Source organism: Amphiura filiformis, chromosome 18, assembly GCF_039555335.1.
Source record: "Amphiura filiformis chromosome 18, Afil_fr2py, whole genome shotgun sequence".
NCBI classification, from domain to species: domain Eukaryota; kingdom Metazoa; phylum Echinodermata; class Ophiuroidea; order Amphilepidida; family Amphiuridae; genus Amphiura; species Amphiura filiformis.
Genome location: NC_092645.1, coordinates 59627566 through 59649599, shown reverse-complemented (window position 1 = coordinate 59649599; position 22034 = coordinate 59627566). Strand labels below are relative to the sequence as shown.

Here is a 22034-nt window from a genome sequence, read left to right as displayed (position 1 = left end):
GTGAGTCAATGAGTTTTTGAGGTGGATGTTCATAATTTTGAAAGTTTAAATTTTAATTATTAACCATAGTTATACCCTACCTCATTGCCAAGAAAATATGTCAAAATTATCAAAAGGACAGGTCTGGCATTTGGGAATAATTATTTGGAGAAAAAAATTGAATTTGTCATTAAAATAATGAAAGTTTTGGTACAAAGGAAGAGTTGGTGCAAGCAGAAAACAGTAAGTAATGAATCAAATGGCACTGGACCATTAGATCACTATTAGACTATTTCAATTAAAATCCCTAAACCTCTTTGGAAGACATGGATTTTCAACTATAATAGCCCATTCTTATTCAAACTTTTGCTTAAGTGTAAATCTTTTTGTTTCATTCCTTTGTTCCAGATTACTTGAAGAACTAGCAGCGATACATCAAGATGTACTTGTAGAATGTACAACTAATGGGTATAGTGAAGAAAATGCTGTTAAACATGGGGTAAGACATGAGAATGGGGTAGTCCAATTGAAATCCATACACCCCATATGGAAGACATAACCTTAATCTCCCACAAAGGGGTGTAGATTTCAAATGGAGTCACCCATTAAGGAAGCCCCATTTGAAATTCATAATCTGTAATTTTAAGAAACATAATTATTTGTCACTGAAAGTGAACCAAATTGCCGATCATCATGTGTGAAATTGAATTTTCATACAAAGTGTGTTAAATGTTTTTCTTGCAAATGTTATATTAGATTTCTTTTTTTTAAAGTCAAAGCATCAAAATGATTTTTCAACACTGCCAGTTCTTTTTTCAAATACATGTTCTTGTTAATTCCCTATCAATGTTGGTGAGCCTTTGCATTTGAATTTTTTTAATTGAAATAAAGAAGCATTGGTTTAGGAACCGCATCCAAATTGGTTTGATCTTTGAGGCATTGAAACTTGTTATTAATGAATTATCGACTGAATAAGGTAAAATTGTGTCGGTTAATATGTTACATATATGTGACCATCCACTACAAATGGACTGTAATATTGGCAGAGCTTGTTTTGAGATACGATCCATTGAGAACCTCTCAAAAACAACTGAAAACAAAGGATTTACCTAATCAACAGGGACTTGTCCAATATCAAACCAATTTGTATGCTATGCCCTAATTGATATCCTTATAAGGAAAAAAAAACGACCCTAAATCCTGAAAAATCGGGGTCTCAACTTATATTTTTTAATGATGACTTTTACAGATGTGATAAAAAACTCAATGCTTTTCACTTAAAATTAATATTTTATTGAAAGACTAGTCTTAAATTGATTATCTAACATGTATCCAGTAGTCAATATTGACAAATGTCCCTAATGGAATGGGGATTTTAAAAACCGAAGGATTAAAAAATGAAAATCAACCGACCGACCCACCTTTTTGTGGGGATTTTTAAAAACCGAAGGATTAAAAAAAGAAAATCGACTGACCGACCCACCTTTCCAATTTATCCCACTTGAGGGCAGCACAACAATTTGTTTTTGCCTAATATTTGTACAGGAGGCTGACATATTAGCAGAGTTGTCAAGAGTGGAGTCCAATTTGTTGAGACATCTCCATGACTTGAACAATTTAACAGGTAAGACAGACTCATTTAACCCCATGAGAACTACCTGCCGATTGGCCAAAATGAATATTGTGTCCAATTTTGAACCAATCAAGGAGGGTATTATTAATAAGGTCATCTGCAAATGCATGTTTGACCGTAAAGAGTTTGAAGTCTTAATTTACAATTGAAATAAGCAACCAATCAGAAATGCTGTTAGATGACCAGTAGTGTTGAGGGGGTTAAATCATGGATTGATGTAGTTGCATAGTGTGTGACTGTTGTGCGCTTATTTGAATTTACACAAGCATAAGCTGGGACTTTGATGTGCGCAGTAACAAAAACCAAATAATTGTTTCCCCCTTCCCATAGTTATAGTTATCCTTAACAAACTGTAAAAAATGAGTTTTTGGAAAATTAAAGCAGGTTTTCAAAACAAGTTGGATGGAGTTACCATGTTTACTTCTTTTTATATTGATTTAATGCTGGGGATGTTTGGTTTTAATTTGTTCTATCTTTATTTCTCTCCTTATTTTAATATGAAATTGGTTAATTTTTTTCAAATCTGATTCTTTGGCATATTTGTAATGTTTACACATGTCTCAACTTATACCTAAATGGAATCAGCCAAATTTCTTGTGTTTGTAGGTCAACAGAACAATTTTGACACAGAACTCCATGCTAAACAACCAAAATTGCCAGTGGGGTTTCTTTTACTTTACCCTGTTATTTCAGCTTTAAATAAACAGAAACCAGCTATTATTTCTAATATTATTAAAATTAATAAAATTGGACAAAAATCATACATTATGGCTTGAAGGGAAGGGGTATGAACGTTTGGACAGTATTTATTGTGGGACATTAGAGCATATCAGACATATCGAATTGCATTCTGAATACGAAGAATGTCCTTCTGATATCAAATAATTTTGATTTTTCGAAATTCGCAATGCAATACACATTTTATGGCAAATCATTAAAAATTGATATTTTTGATATTTAAGTAAACTTTATAAATCTGATGATTTCTACCTAAAGTGTGTGTAGGTGGGATGAAAAGCCGACGATCAATTGAAAATTTTACCCTTTTGTATTGAAGATATGGATTATTTTTCCCAAAACACCAAAAAAAATCCATATCTTCAATATGAAAGGTCAACATTTTCAATTGATCGTCGGCTTTTCCTCCCAGTTACATACACTTTAAGACTATATCATTAAATTTATAAAATTTACTTCGAGGACTGTTATATCTCCAAAATGTGAAAAATATCAAATTTTAATAATTTGTCATAAAATTTGTATTATATCGTGAATTTCATAAAATGAAAATTATTTGATATCAGAAAGACATTCTTCGTATTCAGAATGCGATTCGATAGGTCTGATGTGCTCTCATGTTCCACAAAAAATGCTGTCGAAACGCTCATAACGCTCATTCCAGTTCCCTTAAGGGCAACAGATATTTAAGAACAAATTTTAACTTTCAGCAGTTATTTAATGTTAGTAATTTTAGGTTGTGTCTACATTGAGTTTCCGTAAAGAGCCAGTTTTATAGAGGTTGTGCATATTATGACGTATCATACCGTAAATATGGCGGACTACTCAAATGCATTCAATAAAAGCATGATACCAACTACTACTGCGCTATGATTATGGTGAAGGCCACCGGTTCAAATCCTTTGTTTGGGGCCAGGGTTCACCTTGGGTATACACAATGGTGGAAAAAAAATATTGAACTTACTCATTTTCATTGACAAGTTCAAATATGATTCAGTGTGCAAATATGAAGAATTCAAGTTTAAAAAAATGTATGTTCTCTCATCAATTTATTATAATATGTTAGTTTGCATGAGCTTCATAAAGTCATTTAAATCAAAATTTCCTGGGCTTGCATAATTTATTTCCGATCCCCGCCTATATTAAATGTGTCTCACACTGTCTTGCGTCCTGTAAAGGGTAAAGCATATGAGGCCAACTACTTTCTTCATCATTTACTAGTGGCATTGCTGCTAAGACAGTGAGAGAGTATGCAATCCTGACTAGGTGAGATTACCTGTGTGAACTCAGGTAGTCTAGTCGTATAACTCTCAACTGGTAATCATGAGGTCCAGATGTGTTCTGCTCTCTCAATTTATTATGGCAATTTGCAATTACTGTACAAAAGAATACCTAATTTTGGAAATTTCAGAAAAAGGTTTTTTTCTTGATATGTTATTTTTGTGTCAAATGCTAATATTGTGTTTGATTTCAGGCTATGTTTCACTAGACCTATTTTGGGAGCCCCAACCACATGATGGTGATGCCAAGATTACAGCATACAAAGTTCTTATCAATGGCAAACAGCATGGATTCCTTGTTAACTGCTGTGTCAATGACCTAAGAATGCAGGTATGTATGTATTTTGTGTGGGTGTGTTCAAGTGTAGGTTTTCTTTTAGTTCTTCTTTGGTCTGGATTCAGTGGATGTTTTAAGGTATTCTCAGTTCTTCCATGAGGCCCAGGGAATGTAGGTGTGTGTATGTAATCACCCTTGAACAGGGACCATCTCACAGTGGTTCTCTAGTATGTGCAATGGGCTGCAAATAATCTAAAAATGCATTTGAGAGTGTGCCCTCTATTGGTGATATAAAATTAGCCCCTGGTTGATAGATAAATGTCATGAAAAAATTGTACATAATATTCGTAGTGCATGTAAAATTGCATTTATCCTGACACTGGACATTTATTCCCTATTAAATTGAATACATGAATGCAAAACCCACCCAAGTTAATACTTTGGCCAAATTGAGTTATGCGTGGGAAATTGTTGCTTATACATAGGCATATCATTATGTATAAAAGTTGAACCCAAATCCACTTCTATGTGCATCTTATTGAGCATGTGAAATCCAGCATGTATGTATACTCAGCATGTCACTTTAGTAGTATGATACACATTTGTTTTTTAATTTTCTCAAAATCACTTTCCATGGACTTGGGTGGGACTTGTATTCAGGTGAACAAATTACATACATAAACTTGATTTGCATGAATATGAGAACATTCCCCCAAAGTAGCCACTTTTCCATTGAAAACTGTGTAATAGGAAATTAGTGGCATTAAACCTATTTTCAACAACTCTTCCTATACCTTTGTACAGGAGCCAACCGTTGTTAATCCGTGATGAATCCACACTTTTACTGTAGCGTATACGCGAACGCGAGCGAGACTATGCGTTACGCGAGAGCGCGTAAAATTTGTCATGCCTGGAACCTGTGTGCGTATACAAGTTTACAAGTTGAATTCAGTATTTTCAGGTAGCAGCTAAACATTGCCGTTTTATTCTGTAGTTTTATTGCCGATATCAACAGAGAAATCACTGAAGTTTTTGTAAAGCTGAGTGGCAATGATTAACTGACATTGCTCATGAAATAATCATGTGAATTAGGCCTATACGATCTAAGTTCTTTGGCTTCTTTTCGTTGTTGAAAGGGATTCAATCATGTTTCACCGTTGTTCATCACCGTTTAACAACTCGCGTCCGGCACAACCTGTATAAACCCTAACCCATCCTCCAAACCTTACTGTAACTTAACCTTAGCCCAAGTAAACTTTACCCAACCCAGAAGTTAGTTTGTTCTAACCTAGGGATATTGCAAAAATATACAATTTCCCACAAAAAATGGTTAAAAAATATTTTTTTGTGATTTTTCTATGGTATGCTTGTACCATTTGCTTTGACAAGATGATATTCAGGAGGAACCTTCCAAGGGCCAATATTATACCTGTATACTGTTGATGATGTCCCAAATTAAGTGTCTGAAATTGGAGATCTAGAGAGCCTCAAAACCCACAACTTTGCCCCCACGACCCCCACCCTAGGGGCCTAAGGCGGGCCCCTGGACCCCACCCGTTAAAGGCTTTGCACCTTTGGTGCTCACTGTGCATGCTGGTCAGATTCTTTTTCAATTATCTAACATTTATTGATTTCCGTTATTTTATCAAGACCTCAGTGGCATCTCTGACTACATGTTTGAAGATCCTAGAACTTCAGAATAGGTCCACAGGTTCCCCAAATCCTCTGAAAAAATAAAAAAATCATGCATTTTTTTAAGTGAGTTTTTATTTTGTTTTGTTAATTGTTTGTAAATAATCCTCTCACCATTTGCTGTATATCAAGTACTCAGTGGCATCTTTGATGCACACATGAGGGAAACTAAAGTATAGTAGTGTTGCAGGTAAAATGTTATGTGTGTATTTTTATGATTATATGCATCGATTTTATTTTCATTCTTTTTCTTCTTTTTTTAACAGCTTAATGCCTATGATTGCATTCATGAAATTGCAATGGTTGCCATGACAAAGCACCCAGTGGGTAACAGTAACATATCGGAAGCTGTGACTGTTGACTTGAGTCCATTCCTGCCATTTAACTGTTATTGTCTTGCATCAGTCCACATGGATGGAGTTAGGTTGGTATTATGCTACATTAAATTGCCTGTCAAAACCACTGTCAAGTAAGAGTAACATATGAGAAACTGATTGGATGACTTGTCAATTCTTGTCATTTACATGTTATTGTCTTACGTCAGTTGACACTGACAGAGTATACTTGGTAATATAGCAGATTGCAATCATAAAAGATGCATCATGTTTGTAAGATATGACCAGTGAGATATCAAATATTTACATTGTATTATCTGTTTTAAGTGACCATGATTTTACATGTTGAAGTTTAAGGCTAGGACTAGGGTTAGGGGTTATGCTAATGCTAGTATGTGAAGGGTACTCTGTAGTTATGCACCATTGCAGTACGAATATTGATTGCTTACAGTCAAGAACATTATGTTGTTAACAAATAAATAATCATCACACGACACATGCCTTTTTTCAGACACCCAGAGAATGGTTGCTGTGGCTACCAATACACTCTTGCCCAAGAACTGATCATAAAGAACAGGGCCATCAAGTCTAGCTTATATCAGCGCACTAGTACACGACATATTCCACCTGGCTCTGTCATGGTGACTCAAGTGTTTGATAGAACAAGGGACTTGCTTGTACCCACCAAGTTGTCTAATATGACTCCAACTCTAATCTTATTCTGGACCTCATGGTAAGGACAAAATATTGATACCTATAAGGCATGTTCTCATCAAGTTGGGTCAAAATGATCAAGTTTAATGTGAACAGGCTGTCGGTGAAGGATTGCGGTAACAGTGGCATTGACCCCCCCCCCCATCCCAGCCTGGGCATATCTATGGGCAGGATCACACTGGAGCTTACCTCCGTGTTACTGTAATATGGAGGTAGTGCAAGATCAGAACTTAATACACGGATACCACACGGTCCTTCCTCATGGTCTTTAACTCTAAACACTCTGTGTTGGCTGCACGGCTCGGGCTTTGCTTTGTGGTAAAAATAGGAATTTTCTGAAAGTTATAGGACCTCAACACTACACTGTTTTCGCTCACCTGGAACATTTTCACTAATTTTACTGTGTCATCAGTAAGGGATATGCCTATTGTAGACAAGATATCATCGCAGCTATCTGCTGAAGACGCTAGTTGAACTAGTAAAAACGTTCCAGGTGAGCGAATAATAGTGTAATGTTGAGGTTAATCTGTTCTGGTACTGTTTGGCTTTTCACAATTTTGGCTGTAACCATGAGGAGGCAAATATCTAAGGTATAGTAATCTGCATAAGTATGTGTAGAAACTATAGATGCCACATTTGGCTGTCCCAATAAAGGTAAGACTCATGGGGACCAAAGGTTAGGAAGTCTTATCATATCTTTTTTTAACACAAAAACATGCATTGTTCTGCTAGGGATGGTACACAACAGTGACAAACCCTGAGTCTTTTGTCTAATTTTTTCTTATAATTGATTGACTGTATGCTTCTTTCTTTTTTCATATATCTGAATTAAGTAATTTTTCTTTTTTTCTAGGTGCCTATCTTCACAAAAGATGATGTCATATTTTGTTCAGTATGCCAGATTAAAGGCAGAGAAGGTGAGCATCAATCATTAAATAAGATCACAATGTCATTGATCTAGGACTCACACTACTAAATGCCAGTCTTGTAGTGTGTTTTGTTTACAAAATTGGCATTATAAAACATCAGTTTTTTTTCTTCTTAGCGACAACTATGATATTTGAAATTAGCATTTGTCTGATTACGAAAAACAATAGGTTGACCATCATTTTTGTCTCACCGAAGGTAAGTGACTTTGGTAAAAGAATAGGGCAGAGTTTCTGTCAGTACTCACAGCTGACAAGCGATCACTGTGTTTGTCATGTTTGTCAAAAACCAGAAGCAGGCGCAATTGTTTATTTCCTATTGAGCTTGCAAATTATGAAATAATGAGTAGGGGTGGATGCCTGTATGTATGTGTGGCTGTATGTATGTATGTATGTGACAAATTGGTTAAAGTTTTGATTGCAGCGGCTCTTTTTTCAAGAATTTAGTAAAATAGTGAACTTTTTCTTTTATCTCCAGTTAAGACTAAATGAATGATTAGGATTAAGCTATGTTTCATTTGGCAGAACTTGATAATATTTTTAATCCCAAAAAATTAGTGCTGTATTTTTCTGGAATGGGGAGTAAGCATTGAAACATATTCATCATTATAGGTGAAGGAAGAAAGAAATATTACTTTCACATATTCCATTTACTGCAGTATATCTTTGTGACCTGTTGCTGTGGAAACCAAGAGACACAGGGAACCAATCACCTGGAGTGGGTAGCACAACTTATTGACAATTCAGGATGGAAAGATGGTGTGAGACACTGCTGCGGTTGTGTTAACTCTGATGGATTGAATCAACAGGGGGATGGCTCACCTGCTAGATTGACTAACAAACAAAAATGTGAGTATATACCCAGGAACCCATACAAACAGAGAAAGAGGCTTACGCATCATACACTGGAACATGGAAACATTCAAACATGACATACAATTAAACTATAGTAGCAATTTCAATTGAATGAACACAGCTTTCATCAGCCGAGCTGTAATTGATCCAACCGCAATCGTATATATTGTGTATTTCAAACTATAACGCGAACGCACGACCCTGGATACAATACTAACCAATCATGAGTGTGTTGGCATGGTTGGATTCACTTCCACATTACACACACACAGTCGCACACGATGGCGTACATCGCACAGTATACAAAAAAAAATCATCAAGCTATGTCAGGTTGCGTTCATTCAATTGAAATTTCCACTATAGACAAGATGGGTGGGTGGGTCCCACAGAGTCTGGAGAAGTCAAGAAATTTTAAAATTTGGCTAAAATCATGAAATTTATATTTGGTCATAGACAATTCAGAGAAAGGTGGCATATGGAGTCATGGAAATTAACTTGTGAGGAGCTTGACGAGTCACTTCACAATAAAACACACATATTTACCTTATCATCAGAACAAATAAATAAAATCAGAAATAAAGCTGTCTGCAAGAAAATTTCCAAAGACAAAACTGGATGTAACTAGAAGATGCACCCTTTTAGCGTAATTATTATCAGGGCCATGTTTCTTTCTTCAATACAGATGTGCCAACAGAGTGTAGCAGTAGTGGTGTGTCTTCTACCAATGACCTAAGTGTTTTCAACTTGTTTGGCATTCAGGCAGTACCAATGTTGATAGCCATTCATCCACAAGGTATGTTTTACTCAATTCATACACCTGTAGATACACTCTCCAGAACCAAACGGAGCAAACGTTGCAAAATGTTGTGTATATTGCGTATAATGAACGGGCACATACGCCGCGTACTGCGCACACGCTTTTGGACATGTTCATTTTTCTTGTGGGTTTTTGCATTAATATTTGCTCACATTTCCAACATTTTAAGTGACAATTTTGTCAGAAAAATAGCAAAATCATGGGATTTTTTCTCATGTATAAAATAGTTTAATAAGTGCGTATCACTAGTTGCTTGAGAAATTGTACAAAATGTTTTATTGAGATGTTGATGCATCTAATGCACTCCCTCTGCGGGGCTCATGCATTGGATGCATCAGCATCTCCATATGCGTGCATTAAGCTGAATTTATACTTGATCGCCGAGCGATTGTGATGAAACGCTTTTGGAAAGCAATGGGCAATTGCCGAATTTTGCGATGCATCGCTCGTCGCTTGTGCATTTATACTTATCATGGTGATAGCGATTGCAGACGACAATTAAAATATTCTAAATGCCACAAAATAAAAAAATACATTTTTAAAACATCAGTTGCTGTCAATAATTATTATTCATCACCAAAAGTTAATAATCGAGAAAAGTAAATTAATTGGCCAAATAACAGATCCAGTTGGTTGTATATGATTGGTTGATGCATTCACGTGTCAAGCAATATCGCTGGGAAGTTGAGATTTCTTCAACTTGCAAAAGCGACGTCGTTTTTGCCTCAGCGATTTGAATCGATTGATCGGCTTGATGCTCTGGAAATGTAAGTAAACACTGAGCATGTGTGAGAGTCGCTTTTCTGCAAAAGCGATCAAGTATAAATTCAGCTTTACTCTCTACAATAATTCACTGCCAACAAGTGATAAGCATTTATTAACTTATAAATAGATTAGACTCTGCCATGGTTGTGTGTCGCTCGCCAAGGACAAAGTATTGTAGCCCAGTTTGCAAGTTTTGATTTACAGTGTGTGCCATATACTATCGTGTTACTATCCTCGAGCAGGCCCTTTTCACTGTTGTGGATAAAGGATTTATTGGTCTGTGTCTGAAATTCCAGAAGATATGACCAAAAAAAATGAGTTAAATATATCTCTGTCATTGATATGCATATTCTAATGGTGACTTGTGCCATTACCCTTCCCTTTTTAGCAAAGGAGTGTGAAATAGTGACCCTAAATTAAACGTGGTGCACACAGTCTGTTATGTTGGGGGGAAATACCTGGCACCAATTGCTGCTCAAGGATGCAAACACATGGGGTTTGAGTTCTTGTGAATTAGCGAGTGAGTCCACTTCTTAGCCTGGTGTCAATGCAAAATAAGTGGTCTCAATCCTTGGATTGATTTGATTTGATTTTTTTCCTTATTATCCACATTTCAACAGAATAACAATAAGCATATAAAATTTATTAAAGTTTGAGAATATGTATAACATGTACCATTCAAAACACATGCAAGGATGATTCTAAACAGAACATGACTTGTTTCTAAAAGGGTCTTTGTCAAATTAGAAATAATCACATAAACACAGAAAACATCAATGAATATAACTACTTACAAGAAAAAATTAACAGCTTGTATCACTTACAAGATGAGACTTAATTTAGGTAAATTGACCCAATTCTGGATGGCAATGGCTATTCCATTTAAAATCCACACCACTCTTGTGGAAGATTTTGAAAATATCTGCCACAGGGGGAGTGTGAATTTCAAATTGAATGGGTGCATTAGGCAGCTCCATTTGAATTTCATACACCCTATGAGAAAGATTCAACCTGAATCTTCCCCTGAGGGAGAGTAAGTTTCAAATGGAGCTGCTAATTTGTTAATTCCGTTGAATTTCATAATACCCCTGTGGAAGATATTTCCAAAATCTTCCACAGGGGTAGTGTGGATATTAAATGGAATAGCCCAATATGGTAAAAAGAGCCACAGTTGATTATTGTGCGTTTACTATGAACTTCAAAATTTTGCATACTGTTTCTGGTAGTGTGCTGATGTATAATAGAGACTCTAGTAAAAATAAGACCCCAAGTACTGAGGACCAGTCTCATTTAAAATATTGAAAAAAATAAGATTTGAACACAGCTCGGTTATGGATGATCAGAAGATTGGAGATTTTGAAAATGCTCTTCACTGATAATTCTGTGCACTAGGATGTTTCTTGTTGTTTGTATGCAGGTTACATAGCGTGGCAGGGGTGTATAGCATAATTCTGTGCACTAGGATGTTTCTTGTTGTTTTATGCAGGTTACATAGCGTGGCAGGGGTGTATAGCATAATTCTGTGCACTAGGATGTTTCTTGTTGTTTTATGCAGGTTACATAGCGTGGCAGGGGTGTATAGTATAATTCTGTGCACTAGGATGTTTCTTGTTGTTTGTATGCAGGTTACATAGCGTGGCAGGGGTGTATAGTATAATTCTGTGCACTAGGATGTTTCTTGTTGTTTGTATGCAGGTTACATAGCGTGGCAGGGGTGTATAGTATAATTCTGTGCACTAGGATGTTTCTTGTTGTTTGTATGCAGGTTACATAGCGTGGCAGGGGTGTATAGTATAATTCTGTGCACTAGGATGTTTCTTGTTGTTTGTATGCAGGTTACATAGCGTGGCAGGGGTGTATAGCATAATTCTGTGCACTAGGATGTTTCTTGTTGTTTGTATGCAGGTTACATAGCGTGGCAGGGGTGTATAGCATAATTCTGTGCACTAGGATGTTTCTTGTTGTTTGTATGCAGGTTACATAGCGTGGCAGGGGTGTATAGTATAATTCTGTGCACTAGGATGTTTCTTGTTGTTTGTATGCAGGTTACATAGCGTGGCAGGGTGTATAGTATAATTCTGTGCACTAGGATGTTTCTTGTTGTTTGTATGCAGGTTACATAGCGTGGCAGGGGTGTATAGCATAATTCTGTGCTCTAGGATGTTTCTTGTTGTTTGTATGCAGGTTGCATAGCATGGCAGGGGTGTATAGTATAATTCTGTGCACTAGGATGTTTCTTGTTGTTTGTATGCAGGTTACATAGCGTGGCAGGGGTGTATAGTATAATTCTGTGCACTAGGATGTTTCTTGTTGTTTGTATGCAGGTTACATAGCGTGGCAGGGGTGTATAGTATAATTCTGTGCACTAGGATGTTTCTTGTTGTTTGTATGCAGGTTACATAGCGTGGCAGGGGTGTATAGCATAATTCTGTGCTCTAGGATGTTTCTTGTTGTTTGTATGCAGGTTACATAGCGTGGCAGGGGTGTATAGTATAATTCTGTGCACTAGGATGTTTCTTGTTGTTTGTATGCAGGTTACATAGCGTGGCAGGAGTGTATAGTATAATTCTGTGCACTAGGATGTTTCTTGTTGTTTGTATGCAGGTTACATAGCGTGGCAGGGGTGTATAGTATAATTCTGTGCACTAGGATGTTTCTTGTTGTTTGTATGCAGGTTACATAGCGTGGCAGGGGTGTATAGTATAATTCTGTGCACTAGGATGTTTCTTGTTGTTTGTATGCAGGTTACATAGCGTGGCAGGGGTGTATAGCATAATTCTGTGCTCTAGGATGTTTCTTGTTGTTTGTATGCAGGTTACATAGCGTGGCAGGGGTGTATAGTATAATTCTGTGCACTAGGATGTTTCTTGTTGTTTGTATGCAGGTTACATAGCGTGGCAGGGGTGTATAGTATAATTCTGTGCACTAGGATGTTTCTTGTTGTTTGTATGCAGGTTACATAGCGTGGCAGGGGTGTATAGTATAATTATGTGCACTAGGATGTTTCTTGTTGTTTGTATGCAGGTTACATAGCGTGGCAGGGGTGTATAGTATAATTCTGTGCACTAGGATATTTCTTGTTGTTTGTATGCAGGTTACATAGCGTGGCAGGGGTGTATAGTATAATTCTGTGCACTAGGATATTTCTTGTTGTTTGTATGCAGGTTACATAGCGTGGCAGGGGAGTATAGCAGCTTTAGACAGCCAATCCTTCACTAGGATGTTTCTTGTTGTTTGTATGCAGGTTACATAGCGTGGCAGGGGTGTATAGTATAATTCTGTGCACTAGGATGTTTCTTGTTGTTTGTATGCAGGTTACATAGCGTGGCAGGGGTGTATAGTATAATTCTGTGCACTAGGATGTTTCTTGTTGTTTGTATGCAGGTTACATAGCGTGGCAGGGGTGTATAGTATAATTCTGTGCACTAGGATGTTTCTTGTTGTTTGTATGCAGGTTACATAGCGTGGCAGGGGTGTATAGTATAATTCTGTGCACTAGGATGTTTCTTGTTGTTTGTATGCAGGTTACATAGCGTGGCAGGGGTGTATAGTATAATTCTGTGCACTAGGATGTTTCTTGTTGTTTGTATGCAGGTTACATAGCGTGGCAGGGGTGTATAGTATAATTCTGTGCACTAGGATATTTCTTGTTGTTTGTATGCAGGTTACATAGCGTGGCAGGGGTGTATAGCAGCTTTAGACAGCCAATCCTTCACTAGGATGTTTCTTGTTGTTTTTATGCAGGTTACATAGCGTGGCAGGGGTGTATAGCAGCTTTAGACAGCCAATCCTTTAATGACAAATTTGATCAAATTCTTGATGACATCCTGAAACACACAGAAGAACCAGCAATACAAACTGGTAAGACCAAGTTGTACATAGTATACAAATATTGACTGCTATGAGGGACATGGACAGAATTATGGGCCCATGGTGATCTCAAAACCATGACTATGCCCGAGATGAAGTCGAGGGGCATAGTCATTTCACCTTAAAAAATGAAACAAAGCAACTATGTTTCCCCTTGAGTTTGGCGCCTTTGTAAGCGACTAAGCATATGTATATACTCTGTGGAATTGGTCAACCAAACTGGAGGTGAAACAAAGTATTTCAAAGTTAGCAAGATAATTGCCACACAAAGGCATGGTGCCTAGCATGCTGTCTTAGCTGTTCCCCTGTCATTAGGAGTTTGTCAGATAATGTGTCATAGCTGTGTTAACAATTTAAACACAGTAAAGAGGCACTTTATGATCCACAGCCCGTCGACAGTCCAAAATTACAACACAATCTATGGGGCATTCTTATTCAATGGGTGCGTCTTGTAAAGAATTCACGTAATTTGATTGGTTTTCAGGTGTATAATATCTCACAATAGTTGATAGTGATATTAGTCAGGGCGCTAGCCGCCACGCAACGGGCGGCACGCTTGTTGCTTCTCAATGATCGCGCTGATTATGCGTTCAAGCGTAATACATGTGCGAGAACTAAGAACGCGATTCGGCGGCTTAGATGTTCGTGATGGTTTCGTTCATTTAAAACAACGGGGATGTCCTCACAAAAGTAACTTTATTTTTTTCTGAAAAAAGGCAGTTTTTCTCGCAAAAATTACATTAAAACTGAATAAGAATGAGAATAAATGATAGGATTTTGGCAAAAGACAAAATCCTATCATTTATTCTCTAATTGTAATACATCTAATTATGTGTAACTTTCAAATTCAATGTCAAAATCACTGAAATTTTGGAGATAAAACTTTTTATTGATATCTAGTGAACCATACCATAAAAAGAGGATACCAAAATTATGAAATACCCCTATAAATGAAGCAACACACACCCCTAGTAGGCCAAAAAAAGTGTATTGCCCTTTAAAAAAAAAAAAAAAAAACTTAGGGTCACCTTTTGTTTTTCATATTTATATGTTCTTATTTGTAGTATAGTATTGGCCAACTGTTCATACTGCATTAGTGTGATATATTCCAAAAAATAAAGTGATTGATTAGAGGTTAATAACTGCATCGGTTATTTGGAGGGCATTGTGAAAACCTAAACATTTTGCCTTTGGAACCGAGGAATATTCCGAGGTCCAAAGCAAAATGTTTAGATTTTTCACAATGCGCGACATATTACCGATGCAAAGTTATTAACCTCATTCATAACAGTCACTTTAATCTCTTCACCTTACAAAATAACACAAAATTTTGCTCAAAAGTTTATAAAAATAGATTATTTTTACATCTTCCCTTGCCAAAAATCGATCAGGCTAAAACAGAACGACCAATAACAAAAGTGCGTATCACAATCTGTGCAAATATGGTAGCGCGCAATCCAAATAAGGCAGCCAGCCAAGCAGTTTGTTGGACGCACAATACCGCTTTCACGCAGAAGTCAATTGTGTGCGACATTGGAACAATTACGCATTTTGCGGTCAATTGTGAGATATTAATGACCTCGATTTGCGTTCGCGTTTTCGCAAATAATAAAATATGATTGGATCGCACGCATCGCGTTTATTAATGAGCTTATGAATATATAATTTGTCATTTACCGTCTTATTTTGAGTTATTAATATATTCCGTGGTAGAATAAAAAAATAATTCACCAACCGACCCTAAGTTTGGAGCTTTAACAGCAATTCAGTTTTATTTTTTTCCTTAATGAGGGCGAGATGGCTGAGCGGTTAAGGCGTTGCGCTGCCGGCCGGGAGAATATGATCAGCGATAGTTCGAGCCTGGGGCTTGCCTTGGGTGAAAATTCTCTTCGCCCCCAAAAAGTTCCTATATGGTCAGGAATCCTTCATAGTTCCATCACAGAATTTAATTTAATTGTAGAATTTCTTTTTGCCCCCATACACTGCTTAGCACCTGCAGATAAATGTATGTGCGACGTCCGTGGTTAGGAAGTCACGTAAAGCCGTTGGTCCCGTGTTCAGGAGGATTCATCCCTGTGCATGTTAGAAGTTCGAAAAGAGAAGGGGGACCATCCCCAGTTCTGATATCTGCACCCAATCCTAGGTTCCAGGATAAGTTGGTGAAGTACAGTATATCTGGCAATGCCGACTCAACCCGAACCAGAACCAGAATGTTAGTAATGTCACATTGTATAACTGAATACCAAACTAATGAATTACCCAAACGAATCAGCTGTAACTGCTAATCCAATAACCAGCATGTGATTGACCCTACTTTTTCTTACCTTCTTTAACAGTATCTTTAGCATCTCTAAAAGATGGGCTTCCAACCATTAACCTACCGTCTTCGCCTCAAGACAACAAGGTGAAACCTAGAACCATATCTGCAAGGTCTTCCTCTTCTTCCTTCTTGAACCCTTCCAAGAAACCAAAATCAGCAAAGATCAGCGTTGAAAAAGCAAAAAAGATCTTTGACGTGGAACATGGACCATATTCAGCATCTGCCAAGAAAGATGGCCGCACCGTGTTGTCGAAAAAGACCGAAGTCATCAGTCACGATATAAGACCAGTACCATGGTGAAACCATGCTAGGTCTTCTTTCATAAAACCAAAATTAGCAAACAGCAGTGTGAGAAAAGCAAGAAAGATCTTCAATATGGCCTGTCAACAGTTGCAAACTTTGTTGTCACATTATAAGGATTTAATTTGAATATTATTTTAGTTTGATGTTTTAGTTTGATTTAGTATATATGCTCAATATGGTGACAGCTCATGCTGGTTACCAGGAATATAACATGAAAAACTTGTCAGGTGATTTTTTTTTAGAAATGGATCCTGGTCCAGCAAAAGTGGCTCGCTCCTCATGATTCTGTGGCAAATTACCAAAGGAGCTACTTTTTGGCCCCCACAACAATGTGTTGTGTGGGGCTTATGTTATTGTTACAGAGTTGTCTGTCCGGGTGGAAGCAAAATCATTAATCCATTCTGCAGCCTATACACAATAACTGATCAACTTCATTAGTATGAACACACAAAAAATGGAGAAACCAAGTGGATGAGAAACATTAAATACAGACAAAACAAATGAGGTGGAGAAAGAGATGGCTGGAACACATGATCTGTGATAGCAGAAGGCAGCCAGGGATGGACATTTGACAACAGAGTCAGGAAGATAATTCTATAGGGTAGGCGCATATGCAAAAATTTTGATTTTTTTGAGAGAGGGAAAGATGGGAAAACAGAGTGACAAGGGCGCAGCTGTTGAGTCTGCAAAGGCCAAGGCGCGGGTGTTGTTTGAATGGGTTTGGAGAAGAGCATAACTTGTGGTAGAGGGTGGCCATATCATGACGTTTGGATAGGAGGTGGAAAGGGCAAAGCACTGAGTGGTTTCTAACCCATTTGTGAGGGTCTGGTTTAAAGGGTGGTATGTGATTGAGGTATATTCAAGGGTTGGACGAACAAGAGCCGCATGTGAAAAGATCTGTGACAAAACCAATTATTCTACGAGCTTTCTAACTGTGGGCATTAACATTCCAGAAAAGCTTGTTGCTGATCCAAATGCCGCAGAATTTCACAGAGCTGACTCTTTCAATAAGCTGGTTATTCATGTAGAGCTGCATCTGTGGATAAGGTTCCTTTTTGGTGGAAATGATCAAGATCTTAGTCTTATTGGCATTAGCAGTTAGATTATTGGATCTGAACCAGTTGTGGATAGCATCAATATCCTTCTGGAAGTCAGCCAGGTCAGATATGCAAGTAAACGGTTTGTGTAGTGTCATCAGTGTACCAAGGCACTGTCCTGGCAGAAATTAGAGAGGCAAAGATCGTTAGTATACAGGGTGTCCCAGAAAAAATTACCGGGCAAATGAATTTGGACGTAAGTCGAAATATAGACATCAGAATCCAAAAATCTAAACATCGGCGTGTAGCCCATCTTATTCTGTTTCTTATACGCCAATTTGACTGGAATCAGTTGACTGATCGCGAAGAAATGAGCGATTACATAACGCATGTATCAATTCACTTCATTCCAAGCTTGAAAGAAAGATCATTCAACACAATGTGTGCGCACTAGTGGTTAAACTATCAATGGGCTTCATATTTTGTTCTATGAAATCCTTTTCGTTCTTTTTAAACAACCTGTTTCTTGCAAAACATTTAATTAGGTTTTGTTCAAATTTGAAAACCTGCACGGTTTTGAAAATGAAAGCTTGCATGTAAGATGATGCTCAGTATTTGTAAATATCTTTTTTTGTTAATGTTGATATAAATGTTGCATAAAGAATTACTACATAAAGAATTCCAGCTGGCTTAAACATTTCTCACACACATTAATGTTTTCGGAATATTTCCAAGGAATTGTAATGCAAAGTTTAAATCTTTTAAAACTTTAACATTAATGTTGCGAAGTATAAAAAATCACACGTAAAGCTGTTAGCACTTGATCATTGTCAGTTTTGGCTCAAATGTTCTTTGTAAAGTATATTTGCACAACCTAAAGAATTAAAGTTGGAGAGCTTCCAATTGCAGAAAGCAAAGTTTTCTCGGACAAATTGTTATTTATCGTTAGTGAAAGCATGAATGACATAACACCGAGGGGTTTTAATAGATAATGTGGACTAAATTTAATAAGATACACAAACTTTAGGAAGTGGTGAGCGAGTATAAAAATAGCACCGGTTTATCAAACTTGGAATGAACTGCATTGATGTACGCTTTATGCAATCGTTCATTTCTTCGGAACCAGTCAACCGAATCAAATAAAATTTTCGTATGTGATGCACAACAAAATAGGCTATGCGCTACATTTTAAATTTTTTGATTCTGATGTCTATTTCTCGACTTACGTTCAATTTTATTCACTCGGTAATTTTCTCTGGGACACCCTGTAGATAAGAAAAAGGAGGGGCCTGGACAAAGCCTTGCGATACTCCAGAGATGATTGGGGCCGGATCTGAGGTCACGCCATGAACCACAATGACCTGTGTTCTGTTGGAAAGATATGAACGTAACCAGGACATGAGTGGATCAGTGCTGAGTTTCAGCAGCAAAGGACCATTGGGTACTCTGTCAAATCCCTTTGTGATTTTGAAAAGGCACAGCAACATTGTGGGTTGAATTCAGTCAATTTTTTGCATAGCTGTTTGTGTGATGCAAAACACACGTTTGTATAGCAGTTTCCAAATTTTGCATCGCAGTTATTTTGCTATGCAAAAAAAAAAAAGAAAAATGCGTAGCATTTTGCGATGCAATATTTGTATTTGCGTAGCGAAACTTCTGTCATTGTCATCAAATCTCGGCTATAAAGCCCCAGACGATCACATGTCACGCTCGAGGGCAGAGTTTGAGGGCAATTAGCAAATATAATTATAGGCACGAAGCAGGATCATAGCATTTGAAAAAAGGGTAGGCCTATACTTTTGCTCATGAGGAATGAGCATTGAAAAACAATGTTGCAATTTTTCAAACCTGGTAAAAGCCGCTCCACGACCATAAAGAACAGCAAAAATACCACAGATGAAAAAAACCTTCAAAAACGATAAAACCAGATTAGGTCTTCAGTAGGCCTAAACTCTTCACCTAATTTTTGTTCAACATTATCTCGACATTATCTCATCCCCGTAAAAAATATTGCAAGCTTCCAAGGTCGCTGATTTTATGGTTTTGGTACCTCCTTCACCAGGAACACATGTTATGATTTTGTGTATAGTTAGTGCATGCAATGGCAACATTCTCTCGCATAATTGGGGGGGAGTAACGCTAGTAAACATAAGCATGACATAAGCAATCAACACGACAGATTCCGCAATATGGTACCCAACATTGCTTTGTCTAATTTTTGCAACGGAATACAGCATAATTATCTTAGATGTAATGAGAATGAGCAAATACCGACTGCGTCATGTTTTTGATTTTCGGGGAATTCCAGATCATCCAGATGTGTTTTGAGGTAAATGCGACGTGTCACGGAATTTGGCTCGCAAATAGCGATGCATTGGGGACTTTTGAGGCAAATGCGACGTGAAATTTAGCTCAAATTTATGTATAGCACTTTTAGCAATGCATTTTGGAAAAGTGCATAGCAGTTGGTGGAAATTGCATCGCAAAATGCGATGCGATACCATCGAATTCGACTGCTGCTCCAGAGCATTATACCAGTCATGAAGGGATGTTGTTAAGGCATCAGAGGTTGAGGACTTGGGAGAAAACCAAATTGCCAGGGAGTGAGAATGTAGTTCTGATTGAGATGTTGGAGGATGTGCTAGTGAATGACTCTTTCCATGAGTTAACTGATGATTGGTTGAAGAGATATAGGACGGTAGTTGGAAGGTGACTGGCGGTCACCCGATTTAATTATTGGAATAACACGGGAAAGCTATCATGCGCTGGGGACACAACCAGTATGGAGGGATAGATTGAACAGTTGAACAAGAGAGACAAGAAAAGCTGTGTTCTTCAGCATCACACATTTATCGGTGTTGCTATAGTTTTCAAATATCATGCTCGACTTTGCCTCATGTGATCTTAGAAAACTCCAGCTCAACTGATAAATTCAGGTATCAATCTGATTAATTTTATATAAAACTTGGTAGAGTGATAGGATATTGTGCCATAGTTTTGTGCCATGTTATTCAAATATTTAGGAATATTAACCCTAACAGGACGGTATACTACAAAATACTACTTGATATATGCGCTGTTCGTGCTATATAGGCATGGTTTTGCTGGCCAGCGAAGCCCAAGACCCATGGCAAAGTGTCGCCGACCCAGTGCCTGGCATACGAGGGGTCTCTGGTTCGAATCCCACCCAGAGCAAACAACTTCTTTCCTTCTTTTCTCTCTTTATTCCTTCCTTCTTTCCCTTCCGTGTACAAAAAAGCCCTAGGCGGTTAGGGTTAATGAGCTTATTTGCATATTTTGCCTCAATTTTCATTCATCCACTCTGCAGCTTAAACACAATAACCAATCAACTTCAAACTTGGTATGGTGATAGAATATGGTGGCCTCATGTGCTGTATAGTTGTGTCCCATTTTATTTGCACATTTATGAATTTATTTATTAATGATTTCAATTGCTTATTGTCTTTAGAAACCTTTATTTGTATTTGCAAACCTTTGTTATGGGGCCCTTAATTATGAACTACATAATTCTAGTTCTATGTTGCCATTTTGTAATATGTGGCTTCCCATCTACCTATCTTTTATTGAGGTTAGCCCAACTGAAAGAAGAAAGTAAAACATACTGTGCAGTCATACATAGTTTTTTGGTTTGGGATGTGTCACTGAGAATTTATGTTAGTCAAATTTAACTAAGTCTCTTTAAAACTGTGTTGTGGGGAAAACTTTGGCTGCAGCAAGGCAAAATGCAACGTATGTTTGCAGCACATCCCCATATGGTCATTTGTACTGTGTAAATGTGACGTGCCATGTCAAAAGGCGACACTTTTGGGCAGTATCGTAAATGGAGAAAGAGCCAAACATCTGCCCGGGGGTGATTTTTTCACAATTTGGGTTTTTTGCGACTTTGTGATGTTATTAATGTTTAAAATATTGTCTGATAGTTTCAGACCATAATAAGTGGCATCTTGTTTTTGTTTTTTGACATTTTTCAAGGTAATTCCTAGTGTCAATAATATTTTTTAAGGCTAATTTCCAATTTTATAATACCATAACTTACTAACCCAATATCTTCACTTAAGGAATGTCCAATTTCATTGGGGAAAACGGTAATGTGGAGCAAAATATCTCTTTAAGATATGTAAAACCTCAAAATTGATATCCTGCCCTAAAGTGTCTCCATTTGACATGGCATGTCACAAATGATGATGAAAACAAGATTTTATGCCTACTTTTAATAAGATTTAAAGGAAAGCACATCAGAATTTATGTAAATGCACCTCTGTAATCAAAGTTACTCTTATTTGCCAAAGTAATGCCGGGCACCATGTACTTGTGAAACTGCTTTCATCTAATAGTGTGTAATATGCAAGTTATGCAAGTTGACAATCAGTATTATGTTGTTCAATGTAATGGCAACGAACAATGTACAAATAACATGAAATTTACATTTTTATATACTGAAAAATTGAAACAATTTGTTAAGGGATCTAAAA

The 22034-nt window shown here is 37.3% G+C and overlaps 1 protein-coding gene across 1 annotated transcript in view; it reads left to right on the top strand.

Moving 5' to 3' along the window:
- LOC140139648 (uncharacterized) overlaps positions 1–17241 on the top strand; it is a 192328-nt gene extending 175087 nt beyond the window's left edge. Inside the window, 10 exon segments of the mRNA XM_072161352.1 lie at positions 388–478; positions 1525–1603; positions 3825–3961; positions 5866–6023; positions 6446–6667; positions 7502–7565; positions 8234–8423; positions 9112–9222; positions 13756–13872; positions 16218–17241. Coding sequence (XP_072017453.1) covers positions 388–478; positions 1525–1603; positions 3825–3961; positions 5866–6023; positions 6446–6667; positions 7502–7565; positions 8234–8423; positions 9112–9222; positions 13756–13872; positions 16218–16501 — 1453 coding nt within the window. The 3' untranslated portion in view covers positions 16502–17241.
- Positions 17242–22034: the final 4793 nt, after the last annotated feature.